This window comes from Mastomys coucha, unplaced genomic scaffold, assembly GCF_008632895.1.
Source record: "Mastomys coucha isolate ucsf_1 unplaced genomic scaffold, UCSF_Mcou_1 pScaffold20, whole genome shotgun sequence".
Classification (NCBI taxonomy): domain Eukaryota; kingdom Metazoa; phylum Chordata; class Mammalia; order Rodentia; family Muridae; genus Mastomys; species Mastomys coucha.
Genome location: NW_022196903.1, coordinates 35,975,280 through 35,988,661, shown reverse-complemented (window position 1 = coordinate 35,988,661; position 13,382 = coordinate 35,975,280). Strand labels below are relative to the sequence as shown.

General features: G+C 39.7%; 2 protein-coding genes across 5 annotated transcripts in view; one reads left to right on the top strand and one right to left on the bottom strand.

Annotated features, from left to right (window-relative positions):
* Window positions 1–245: 245 nt before the first annotated feature.
* The window catches only part of Mgam2 (maltase-glucoamylase 2 (putative)), a 112,234-nt gene continuing 99,097 nt past the window's right edge, over window positions 246–13,382 (bottom strand). The window contains exons 46-47 of one of the 3 annotated variants that reach the window (XR_004121951.1): window positions 12,756–12,907; window positions 9,815–9,927 (exon numbers count right to left, since the gene is read on the bottom strand). Coding sequence is in view for 2 of the 3 variants with exons in the window: in XM_031381648.1 (XP_031237508.1) it covers window positions 1,192–1,254 (63 nt within the window). In the remaining variant the exon portion in view is untranslated. Of the gene's footprint in view, window positions 1,255–9,807; window positions 9,928–12,755; window positions 12,908–13,382 lie in introns of those variants that run through there. The other 2 variants (XM_031381648.1, XM_031381651.1) reach the window with 2 other exon arrangements.
* Prss58 (serine protease 58) lies at window positions 795–6,187 on the top strand. Of its 2 annotated transcripts, none has more exons than XM_031381654.1 (6): window positions 795–996; window positions 1,128–1,212; window positions 3,590–3,728; window positions 3,927–4,183; window positions 5,718–5,857; window positions 5,942–6,187. In XM_031381654.1, exons 2-6 carry the CDS (start codon window positions 1,173–1,175, stop codon window positions 6,089–6,091), a joined length of 726 nt encoding a protein of 241 aa, XP_031237514.1. In that variant the 5' UTR covers window positions 795–996; window positions 1,128–1,172; the 3' UTR covers window positions 6,092–6,187. The 2 variants fall into 2 exon arrangements, with proteins under 2 accessions (XP_031237514.1, XP_031237513.1); XM_031381653.1 differs by having other exon boundaries at window positions 796–991.

Sequence of the window (13,382 nt, the reverse complement as noted above, 5' to 3'; positions counted from 1 at the left end):
TTGAAATCATGTAACTTTTCTCGTCATAATACAATAAAAGTTTTAAAAAATCCAAAAAACAAAAAAACAAAAAAGTACTCTATTCCCTCTCCTTTGCTGCACATATACACATACATATACACATACTGGAAAAGCCAAGTGAACCTCCAGAAGAAGGTACCTATTTATCAGCCACCATCACCATATTTGCCAGTAATTGTAGAAATGAGTTACAAACTCCAGATCTGTAAGAAGACTAATGTTTGTTGCTCATGGCACATAAACTGTATTATTTATTTTGGCAATCCAGAGACAAAACATTCAGCAAGTCACCACCTGCTCAGAGCTCAGACCCACATTCAGGACAAGTTGCTTGTTTAGTTTTAATATTTACTTATATTTTTGGATACAGATATTTTAATGGATGTGATTTACAAATAGTGTTACCTAGTCTATGCAATATATTAGAGTCTTTGTATCTGGATACTTTCGGTAGCACCATTTGCTTCACTGTCTATTACTTCTAGCTTGGGAGCTCCTTGAAGATTGAAATGGAAACTTTAAATACATGGATACCCAAATAAAACAAAAAACTAAAAAAGAGCATATTCCAGCTCTCGTAGTGTTCGTATGGTCTTAAATGATGGTTGGTTTGTGACATGAAGAAGACAGCAAAAGTACTTCAAAGAGACACTGAATGCCAAGCAGAGGTGTTACTGTCAGTGCCAGAGTACAGATAAATACCAGTGTCACACAAATGGGATAGATGGCATCATAGAGATGGGAGGGGTCTGCATCATGTATGCAGCTCAGAGAGGAGCCTTCCTACACAACTCAAAGAGCAGGAGGCTGTGGAGACATTAGGAACATCTCTCTTGCATTAAGTAACTCAGAGAGGAGCCTTCCTACACAAGTCAAAGAGCAGGAGGCTGTGGAGACATTGGGAACATCTCTCTTGCGTTAAGTAACTTCTTCAAAAGAAGACCAAACTCAGATCTAGAGAACGTGAGAGGTCAGGTTTGTGACAAGTTATTTCCTCCCTCCAACACTCTATACTCTGATAGGGAAAGTCTTTCATAAACTAAATCCCACCGCTGAAGTAGTTTTATCAGTATTTTATCTCCTTCTCTCTTCTTTATGCTTTACAGAGACGCTGAACTAAGATCCACCTCAAAACAGCTTTCAACATCATAATGAAGTTTGCCTTCCTCTTCATTTCTTCAACCCTGCTTGGTGAGTATCTTCACATCTTTCACTATCTGCCAAAGAGGAGTCCTAGAGAAGACATGGAAGATAGAAAAATGATAGAGACATCATTTCAGACTGTATGTGACTGTTGCTCTATCTCTCAGCATTGACACAGCGCCTACCAAGTTTAGTTACTTCGTATGAGAATACCTGCCTTCTGCACTTCAAGTTGATTGCTTATGTACTTTGAAGGAGGCATGAACATTAACACATCTACAAGATATCTATTCCACAAAACAAAACAAAACAAAACAAAACAACAACAACAACAAAAATGCCAGGCACATGCCTTTAATCCCAGCACTTGGAGGCAAAGGCAGGCAGATTTCTGAGTTCAAGGCCAGCCTGGTCTACAGAGTGAGATCCAGGACAGCCAGGGCTACACCGAAAAACCCTGTCTTGAAGAAAAAAAAGAGAGAGAGAGAGAGAGATCCATTCCACGTTAGGAGCTTATTATGGACCTGCCTGGAACATGATAGATATTGTGGAATAGGAACAGGAAAGGGAAGGCCCAGGTTAAAAGAGGGATCCAACCAAGGAGTGCATCAGTAGATGTAAAGTTGAAAACTTGTGACATGACTCAGCTCCATACTCCATGATCACCATGTTAGGAAAATGTTATTTGTTCTGTCTTCTAATTATATCCTAATGCCTTAGGATATAATCACATCTCACTACATCTACTGTTCATGATACTCCAAACCAGCATCTCTTCACTGGAACATTCATTTACTTGCCTAATAGATCCCTCCATTTCTACATGCTCTTCTTCCAAGGTTTCTAAGAGGGTGCTGCCATCACTTCTTTATTGAAATCTTGAAGTGGTTCCACTTCCTCTTAGAATACAAATCTGCATAACTCCAATATCGCACAAAATGCACTGTCCCTTGTACATACTCTCTAACACCATCATTCTTACTTAACTCATGCCATGTCAGTAACACTTGCCTCTGTCATATTCCTTTGACAGGACCTAGACCTCATATTCTGGGCTGTAGTGGTTTCCTCTTTCTGGAATCCTTGGCTCCACACATCCAGTGATCTAAATCCTGTCTCCATGACATTTCTCTTTGCCAGTACCCAACCCTAACCACTGATTGTTCCACGATGCTTTGCTTCATAGTCTAACATCCACCCACAACCTCCCCACCCCAACATACACACAACTGGTATTTTACATCTTTAACTGGCCTAACTTTATCCTCATAGCTTTAATCACCATCCAGCATGCTATTTTATTTACTTGGGTTCATTATTTTTTTAATATGTTTACCGATTCAGATGTTTAAGAGCATGGCTGTTTCAACTCACAAGCTAGCTCAAACTCCTAAACAGAGTCTGACATATATTAGTATCTGAGAGCATTTGCTCTGTTCTTATCATGCACTGACTTTAATTGTTCATAGTTCAGTTGTTGGAAGAGAGAGATAACTTGTGAAAGTCCTTGTATCAGTTACTATTCTCATTGCTATGACCAGTAACTGACAAGAAGCAACATAAAGGAGAAAGGCTCACTTGGCTTATGAGTTAAGAGAACATTCCATTTACTGTGGGGAAGGCATGATGACAAGAGCAAATTCTGAATTGGTAGCAGAAACATGAGGTTGTTTGCTCACATCTATGCAAATCAGAGACTAGATGGGAAATGAAATAGGCTAATAACCTCAAAGCTTGCTCTCTAGAGATCTACTTCCCCAAACATCACCATTAGCTGGCATTCAAGTGTTCAAATATGTAATCCTGTGTGGGGCATTTTACATGCAAATGTTAGCAACAATTTAAAACTGGTAAAATGGTTTAGTAATTAGCTAGTCTAACAGATTATACTTAATTATATAAAATGAGGGAACTTGTATTTCTTGTTAAAGTTATTTCTTTATTATTGTATATGTAAGATGAGGGTGTCCATTGGTAATGGTACATTTGTAAAAGTTGTAGGCTACTTTGTAAGGTAGATACTCTCCTTTTACTTTTTGGTTCTGGAGGAATCAAACTCAGGTTGTCAGGCTTGCTCAACAACTGTTCCACCTACTAAGTTAGGCTCACAGGCCTAAGAGAAGTCATAATTCAAGTAGAAGAATATTTCTTTGCAATTAAAAAGATAAACACTTTTTTAAATTTTAAAGTAGCTATTTCTATGAACTGTCATTGTCTTCGGAACAAAATAAGTCACTTTAAAGATTTAACTTACTATTTAAAAGTGCTGAAGAGAAGGGCTCAATAACTTGAAGCTAGTAAAATATATTTCCCTCATACACACACCCCTCTTTTTTTACTTTGCTATTGTACTTTTGAACTTTTTGGTTTTGTTTTAATGTCTTTTTAGAGATTGATGAAAAAAATCCCATCACATTCTTTCCAGGTACCTTTGCCTATAATCCAGATCATATAGCTGGAACTACTCCCCACTATTTGGTCTACCTAAAGTCTGATTACTTGCCCTGCACTGGAGTCCTGATCCATCCTCTTTGGGTGATCACATCTGCACACTGCAATTTACCGTGAGTGATAAGAATTTCAGATTGTTTTACTCTTTGAGTTCTCAAGTCACATATAGACCCAGCAACTTGTATATAATTCTCAATAAATGATTCATGGGAGATCTTCAGGGAATGTTCTTTGGGGAAGACTAATTAAGGTCCATATGATTGCAGAAAATTAATAAATTATTTTTCATCAATATCTTTCTATCATTCTAGGAACCTTCAGGTGATTCTTGGGATAACAAACCCAGCAGATCCCACAGAAAGGGACGTGGAGGTGTCTGACTATGAGAAAATGATCCATCATCCATACTTCTCGGTCTCTTCTATTTCATATGACCTCATGTTAATCAAACTGAAAAGAAGGCTTAAACACAGTAACTATGCAAAAGCTGTCAAACTGCCTCAACACATTGTGCCTGAGAAAGCCATGTGCTCTGTGTCTACGTGGGCCTACAATTTTTGTGACATCAGTGAGTTCAAAGTATAAATTGATGGTGTCTGACTTTGCTGACACCAACTCCTCTCTGCTGGACTCTCCTCTGAGCTTCTGCAATTCTGCTTTCGTAGGACTTTCTTCAAGCTTCTGCTTTCACCACTTCCTTTTCCTTTGCCTCACTGAAAGATTTTCAAGTCTTTCCTCTGATATATCTTTCTATCCTCTTTGCTCATAAATATAAAAGAAATAATCTCAGTAGAATACCTAATGATGTGTAACAGAACTCTATTTTTGTCTCAGAACTTCAATTTTCTTCACTCTAAAATGAAATACAACATACTATCGAAAGTTTTCAAACCATTTCAAGCAATGAGTGAGCTCAAATTCTTGAAATAGGAAATACATAATAAGATATCAAGCATAAGGTAAATCTATAATATTGTGGCAAATAAGCTAGAGTGTTAATATCTATGAATGAAAAAAGATCCCTGAAGACTGAAGAGAGGGAGAGTGGAAAGAAGTTGATCAAGTGATGTATAGCCTGGTGTTTGAGTGCACAATAAAGCTATTATAGTAAATAATAATATTGTACACTTCAAAACACAAACTTCCTAAAAGAATAAATTTTTAGTATTCTTATCAACAGCAGAAAATTATAACCTAGGTCATTCTCACTGGGTATAAAAAAGAAAAGTGACTTCCCTGACCCTCAAATGTACCTTATTTAATCTAACTCATGAAGTAAACATTTCTGACATTACTCTCAAAAGAAATGTAAATCTGTGAATGTATTGTTAAACTAGAAAGTAAGGCAAAGAAGTCAATATTTATTTTTTAAAAATTAGTGTCATATTTTCAAATAAAAATTTAGAAGTAAACACGAATTCAAATTAAAAAAGTAGAAGCTCAAAATATAAAACTTTTGCCCAAGAATCCCTAAGAAGAACATCCGTAAATAGTACTCTGGTTTCCTTATTCTCATTGCTTGACAAATTAGAAAACCTATCTTATTATGAGACTTTGATGTAAAAGAAACAGCTTGAATTAGAGATCAGAAGACACAGTATTAAATTGTACTCTACCACTTAGTTTAGTTGTTTTTTTCTTCTTTACTTTTACTAGTGTCTTAGGTGATTCTATTATTATTATTATTATTATTATTATTATTATTATTATTATTTACCAGATAATTATTTAGTTTTGCCATCTGACAAATAAGAAATTAGTCTGTATATTTGTAAGTTCCCTCAAGGTCTAAAATTTGCATAGAAAAAGACACTCTCTAAATGTTTAAATTTTCAGAAAAAAATCTAAGCAATTTGTTTCATTTTGTTGCAAGAATGTCTCACATATTCCAACCACCTTCCTAAGGGGATGGACATCTGCATTATGACAAGTTGTGAATTTGATAATCTCCTGTATACTAATTAAACTTCTTGGTTTTCATTTCTCAAAATTTGAACTCCTTTCCTGATAATAGAACAAATATTGAAAAAAGAAGGAAAGCAAAGGAAGCTTTGGTACTTAGGAAAAACTCATGGGAAACATGATTTTCCTTTTTCCTCTAGCTAAGGACCCTGACTCACTGCAGACCGTGAACGTCACTGTAATCTCCAAGGCTGAGTGCCGTAATGCCTATAAAGCCTATGACATCACAGAAAACATGATCTGTGTGGGCATCGTGCCAGGGCGGAGGCTGCCCTGCAAGGTAACGGATTCTTGATGCCTTCCTTTCCTGGTTGGATTCCTTATCTCTTGCCTGAAAGATGACCTGGCTTTCTTTTTTCTGTAGGAAGTCACAGGTGCCCCTGCAGTCTTCAATGGAGTACTTTATGGAATCTTGTCTTATGCAGATGGCTGTGTTTTGAGAGCTGATGTTGGCATCTATGCTAGCATCTTTCACTATATGCCCTGGATCGAAGAGACCATGAAAAATAACTGAGCTCCCACAACAGGAAGAATTCTGAAACATGTGACAAAGCATGTGCCCACATCCAACCTCACAATTAAAATAAATGAGCTCATTGGACCAAGAGAGGCACATCGGCTCACTTGTGTGTATTCAGTGATTTAGTAGTCACATGCATGCAACCCTTTATCTCTCCATCACTGAAAATGGGAAGCTGTAGACTTGTCACGTTTCAATCCAGCTGATGATAGAATTATTTAAAGGGGGTCACTTCACAGTCATTTGGGGTTATCAAACTTTTTAGGCATGCTTTCAGAAAGTTAAACACTTCATTTGGGAAAATGTCTGACAATGAATGAATGAGCTAATAGAGGTATCAATAGGAGGAAAGATTTAAAGTTCAAAGTCCACTAGTGCTTATAACAGCAGATAAATAGGGTCAAAGGATTAATTTTCCCAGTGTATATCTGCCTGTTCTTGTAGTTAATGTTCTGCAGTGAATATTCAGAGTAATGTGTTTCATCACTGCATCCTCATGCATTCAGCTCATACACTGCTTTGATGCACTAACATCAGCTGCCTCAGGAACTCTACTTCATTTAGGTTATCACTCAAGAATTTTTCTTTCTCCAATTTTCTGCTCACTTTCACAGCTTCACTAATGGTCACTGAATTTTAACTGAGAGGTTTTCGTGGGGAGTTTTCTTTGGTCAATTGACTACATGCTTAAAAAGCAGCACAAAGACAACCTGTAGCCACTACAAGTAGACCACTGGAGCCTTTGAGTACAAAAGTTCTGAGGCCAAATCTTGTCCTTGAAGATGTCCTAAAACCTCCAAGTTATCTAAGCCTCACCTAGGATTTCCTGGAACCAAAACTGTGTGTGGCTTGCTAAGCATGGACCATGAAATTTTAATTATGAAAGAAACAAGTAGTATTAAGCTCATAACATCTCACCTTCCAAAAATGTTTTTCAGCTTAAGCAACTATGAAAAGTTCAGGAGGGTACACTGCTGCTGAGGCATCTGGGTTGCAGGAGTGTGGGTGTCATCAGTCTGTCTTACATGAACTCCAAGAGATGACTTCCTTTACTGGAGATAAGTTTAGTGAGAGGGAGGTAGAATGCCTAAGTCATGAAGGCAGTTCAAGAGTGGCAGTGATTACAAGGGTTGTATAATACAAATCCTCAACATTCTCCTCTGGGTCTTGTTTTAAAATGATTTAAGATGAGAATAGTGACTCTTGTTCATAAACAGAAAGCAACCCATGGCCAGAGTTTAGGGGCCAAGATTAGCATGCAGCTCCAGTATGAGGCAAGTCAATGTCTCAGGCATATGAACTCCTGAAGATCCGAAGAAGCAGATGAGAGAGACAGGTGAGGGAGCAAGGAAGCCCTTGTTGGATTACCAAATAAACTTCAGCACCAATGAAGAATTATGGACAAATGGTGCCGCCTTGTGGAAAGGCCCTTCATTCTCCACAGGGCTAAGGCTTTAATTTGTCTTGGCAATTCCTCAATCCCATAGCTTTCAGTAGCCCACAGCCTACCTCAGACCTGGTTCCAGATCCTGTGCTTCATGATAGTTCACTTTCTGTCATCTCCCTTCCTCCTTCCTCCCCCTCCCCACTCCCTTCCTTCTTCCTCTCTCCTTCCCTCATCTACTCTCTTCCCTTTTCTCCCTCCATCCTTCCTGCTGTCCACCCCAGCCTTGCTCTGTGATTCTGAGCTTCCGGTTGATTTCTAGCTATTTGCCTGGTTGTTGAGCAGTCTTCTCGTTCTGTTCTTTACTCTGAGTGTGGCCTTCCTCAGATTGCAAATTGAATTCTAATTTAGGGCTTTCTAGTACAACATTTACTGCTCCCTAAATGTCAATTCTAGACTCTTATATGTTTCTAAAGGGCTTATTTTCTGAAACACATGGTCAAATTAGCTCTACAGTGAATATATTTTGGATTTTTAGCAAGTGTCTCTCTCCCTTTGTGAGTGTCTGTGCATTTATGTGTGTGTATATTGTGTATATGTGTATGTGTGTATATTGGGTCTGTCTCTGTGTATGTATTGTGTCTTGAATGGGCATATATGTGTGTGTATATATATGTATACACACACACACACACACACACACACACACACACACACACATATATATTCCCACATTGGGAATTGATTCAGGCCATACACACACAGACTATATATATATAGTCTGTGAGGGAGCAAGGAAGCCCTTGTTGGATTACCAAATAAACTTCAGCACCAATGAAGAATTATGGACAAATGGTGCCGACTATATATATATAGTCTGTGTGTGTATGTGTATATGTGTGCATGTATGTGTTGAGCACATGTGTATTTGTGTATATGCATGTGTATATGTGTGTATACTCTGTGTGTGTGTGTGTGTGTGTGTGTGTGTGTGTGTGTGTGTGTGTAGATTATGCATATAGAACCCATTTCCACAGGGTTTCAAGTTTGTAAGACAGATAGATCCTTTATCTTCTGAGATATTTCCCTATCTCAACATGATTTTCTTATTTAATGTTTTTCTTCAGGCATAGTATTCATCAGTTTTTCTTTAACTGCTTTGACTAAGCTGATAATTGGCAAAAAAATTAGATTTAGTAGTTTTGAGCTCAGAAGTCTGATATGGGAATGAGATTCAGCTTTCTTTTAAATTTATTTTGCTATGTTAAATGGAATATTGAAATATTGAAACATTTTAAATAGCATAATTAATACAAAATAAATTAGACTAATAAAGGATGAAAAGAACCTTTAAGATTGAGTTTGTGAGGTCAATGTGGGTGTGGGTAATAAAAACTTGGGCATTATGGAAACAAGGGTGTTTATTTAAAGGGTATTGTCAGAGCTGCACATTCAGCAATTCAGTCAGTGTTTATATGAGCTCTCAGAATTTCTTTTGGTTTTATTTTTTTCAGTAAGTGATAATTTATTAACCACAAAATCAAATTTGCATAGTAGTGCCATGGAACACTTTCTGTACGGGGAGGAATGCTACAGGCTTTCTGAGTATGCAGTGACCAGAACCTCAGAATTCAATGGGTAATAAATTCTTTTGGCTTTAATCCAACCCCACATTGGGAATTGATTCAGGCATCACACACAACTTGCTATTCACTGCCTATATTGTGGAAGGAAGAGCTAATGCCAATTGATGGCTTCGCTGGCGCTCTGCATCATATCATACCAAAGAGTGCACCTGAACTGTGATGCTCAGTTGCCTGCTGGGGTGGCCACATTAGCTGTCTACATCCCCAAATCAAAAACTGCAGTATAGGAGGATAAGAGATGCCTTTCAATCTCACAAGTGGAAGAACTGAAGTGTATGCTCTGAGCTCTCTAGAATCTGACCTTAAGTCACCTTGTAATTCATGCACAAAAAGAACAAGTGGTAAATCAGCAAGGATAGGGTACTCCTTGCTACACCAAGGTGATGGTGAAGTCTGGGTAGAAAGGAAGAAAGCTCAGAAGGGCTTGCAGAGGAGCAAGGGTTGGAAGGCAGGGTAGTCTGTGTGTGGTTTTTGTTTCAATGCCCCAGCAGAGTTTATCACTGTGTCTGTACTGCAGGTGCAGTACAAGGTTCTGCCCTGGCTCATGTTGGCCACCTGCAGCCTCAGCTCTGTATCAGTGACCCGTGTGGCCAGGTAATCAGCACCAGGAAGAGATTTGCCTTCTTTGTCCCCTGGACTCCGCAGAGTGACCAGCAACTGTAGTTGTTTTTGGAGATCCTGCTGATACCAGCTCATCCAGGGATACTGGGAATTCTTCAAGATGCAGCGCAGGTTCACAATTTGACCACGTGGTACCAGACCCCACCTTGGTTTTTGCTCCAGCAAAGTCACTGTGGGGTCTGAAACAAGATGAAAGGAGGAAAACTACTAAACCTCATGTATAGCCAAATTAGCTATATCCTGAAGACGAAAATCCGTGACAGAAGGCTGTGGAAAGCCTTGACTAGGGAGAGTGGCTGTGCCAGATGGCTGTCTTAAAGGACATAGGGGTGGCTTCTCTGCTTGCTAAACTAAAGAGCCCTACCTTCTTTCCTTCCCTCTACCCACTGGCTTCCTCATTTACCATCTTACCTGTAGTCACAGAATCCATGAGTACACAGAGGCATAGAATGCAAAACTGCCACATCTCTGAGGCTTCAGGTTCTATTAGTGTGGGGCATGCAGACCATCAGGCAAGAGAGGAGAATTCAAACCAGTAAGATGGCAACCAGAAGCTTAAGTCTTGGGGCTGAGGTTCCAAAAGATGTGACTTCCTCAGGAAACTGGCTCTCTTAACTCAGCTTTCCTCTAAAGCGAAAACCTCAAACTGAAGGTTTGCACCCTTTCCTGTGGTCTGAGCATGCTCTCTCATCCACAAAGATGCAATGACTGGGCCCTTGCATCTTCTCAGTGGTGATCAGATATTGGTAGAAGTGATATGTGTAAGTATCACCTGTCAATAAAAAAAGCTTATGGCCAATGAGCTGATGCAGGAAATGGTGGGACATTCAGCAGGAATAGAGAGAATTCTGGGAAATAGTAGGAGAGAGCATGGAAGTTTCTCCTGGGAACACAGAGGAGGTCAGAATCATGGGAGCTGAGCAGAAGTAGCTAGTCATTCAAGCTAGAATAAAATTAGAGATTCGTCTGGATCACTGAGGAAAAGGACATAAACCAGCAGGTAGAGGAACTGGAGGGATAAAATAAAAGAGAAATTCGAGCTAAAACACTGAGGAGACAGAAGTAAGAAGACAAGGAGAGGAAACCAGCCAAGTAGTTAAAGCCAGGTTAGAATAAAAAGGATGATAATTTGAGAGCAAATCAGAGAACCAGCTGGAGCTTATTGCCTAGGCACTTATTAATAATTAGTCTATCACTCCAGGGATGGAAGAAAAACTGAATTTATTTTTTTCACAGATTTTATACTCTTTCAAGAGAATAAAATTTCTCCATATAACTAACATGTGGAGGCTTTCAGAGAGTTATAATAGGCTCTGTGCAGTGAATACTCATTTGTCTGACTCCAAGAATGCAACTAGAAAATAAAAATGAGAGTTTTGTCCTGAATAAAAGAAAAAGATGCCCTTTTCTGTAACTGACCTGGCAGAAATAAAGACATTCTAAAGAGATACTAGTGTCTGTCAATGGGAACATCAGGCTGTTGATACAACAGACCCCAAAGAAAGGGAAATGTCCTCAGGAATACATGCTGGAAGAAGGGAAAGGCACCAGCCAGAGTGGGAACACGTCTCCTGGAAAGAAATTTCACAAAGCTTTAACAAGCCTAAACAATGGGTCAGTGGGTACCAGGACCATACTTTGACCTAGATAGCTTATCCTTGGCCCTCTAAACTTCCATCTCATTTCAAGACCCCCAAGACTGACTGGGGGAGTTCACTGGATCCCTGGATGTCTTTTTCCATGTTATCAATGTGTTTGCACTGAATAAATCCTTTCTGTGGTTTTATATTATTATTGGCTTATTGAGAACAGGTGGACAGAGTTGGCTTGGGGTACTGGCTTTTGTTAGGTCTCAATCCCAAGACAAATGGCTAACGGAGGCGCTTATTTAGCATATTAAAGTGGACCTGGATGCCAGCATCACCCAGCATTCCTTAGTCCCTACCTATTATATGGTATGACCAGCATACAGACCCTCTACCCTAAACTTCTCCAGCCCAGGGGCTGAGCTGCCTTTTCCCCAGCTACCTTCCCCTATAAATCCAGATATTTTGCTGTGCTGTCCTTCTGTCTACTCTTTACCTTCCTGGTCTCTCCTCTCCCCTCTTCCCTCTCTTCTTTCCCCAGTCTGCTCCCCCAAGTCCTCAGATGTCCAGGCTCAGGGTCAAGTTCATGTTGTACATTCCCAGATGTCTCTTCCTCTGACTATGGTCTCCCTCATATTTACAATAAAAGTCTTCTGTTTATGTTGGGAATAGACATGTCCTTCTCCTTTTGATTTTTTTTTTTTCATTCAGCTTTGACCCACGAGTTTAATAACACTTACACCCTTCATTTTTCTAGAGCATTTACATTTGAACAAACAAGTTCTTCCAGCCTCTATAAATCTCCTTCAAAAGCTAAATAAGCTCTCTAAGAGCCTTAAGAGGCAGGAGGAAGAGGGTAGAGAAGAGATTCCCTGGGTCTGAAGTCAGTGGCTCCTAGCTCCTCCAGGAGAGCTCTGGCCAGCCAAGCAGACTCCAGGATAAGGGAACCTGGGCCCTTCTCAGTTTACTGAGCTGTCTGTCCTAGCTTCACACTGAACCCTCTTCAGCCTAATCCTCTAACGAGATTGGGATCAGAATGTCTCTCACACCCTTGTTATCTCCTTTGCTGACCTTCCTGCCTCCCAAGGTCAGTGCCTCTAAGGATCTGCCTGCCCTCTCTTATCTTGACCAGCTTGCAGTACTGAGCCAGGTTAAGCCTCTTGTTTCCAGATCAGATGGCAAGCTAGGTCCTCAGGGCCTCCACAGGACCAGTGTTGGAGGTCATGGCTACCTCCTTGGGACACTTGTCCACCCTCACCCCAACTGCGTATGAATCATTACTCAAGTGCACGCAACAGTAGCCAACAACTTTAGCAGCTTTCAAGTTCAGTAAGTAATTCAATGCAGGTCTTAAGGGTGTCTTCTCTGTTGTCTAGAGAACTTCAGGCCATGCAAAGGGGATCCAATGAAAAAAGATTTACCTCCTCAAGTCAGGAGATATTAAGTCTTGTATGGTGCAGGCTTCTTCTTCCTTGAGAAGTAATCAGCAAGTGACACTGATTCCTTCCACTATAATATGCAATCGTGGCAAAGCACTCAGGCAGGAGTCTGCTGTCCTGAGTGTGTCAGTGGCCTGAGGAAGTGGTACAAAGTATGAAGATGAGACAGACTTCTCAGTAGCCTATCATTCAACTCCACCACAGTCAGGGTGTGTGACCATATACTACTAATGCTTCTCTTTCCTGTCCCCACTTACTTATCTAAAAATTAAATGAGCTGAAATTGTCATGCAATTAAACAGACTCAAGTTTCATTATGATCTATTATTCAAATATTTCTTTTTGGCTTTAGTTGTTTATATAATATCAAGGCACTTGAAAGTACAAAACTTGGCTAAACCTGGAGGGGAGAATAACTGAACTGTGATTAAAAACATAGGTTCCTGCAGGAGACTGAAATTAAATTATAGTCTTTCCCCTTAACACCATTCTCCTCTACTGTACCAGGACGTCAAAAGGATATGCTTATGTTCCACTGACTCCATTCTACGCATGGACACAGTGGTGAAAGACTACAAAACTGGGGTGAGAAAGGGCATATTCCAGAGG

Coding starts and splice junctions, on each gene's coding strand:
- Prss58 (XM_031381654.1), top strand. CDS start 1,173: ATGAAGTTTGCCTTCCTCTTCATTTCTTCAACCCTGCTTG. Junction 3,729..3,926: donor TCTGCACACTGCAATTTACC/GTGAGTGATAAG, acceptor CTATCATTCTAG/GAACCTTCAGGTGATTCTTG. Junction 4,184..5,717: donor CTACAATTTTTGTGACATCA/GTGAGTTCAAAG, acceptor TTTTTCCTCTAG/CTAAGGACCCTGACTCACTG.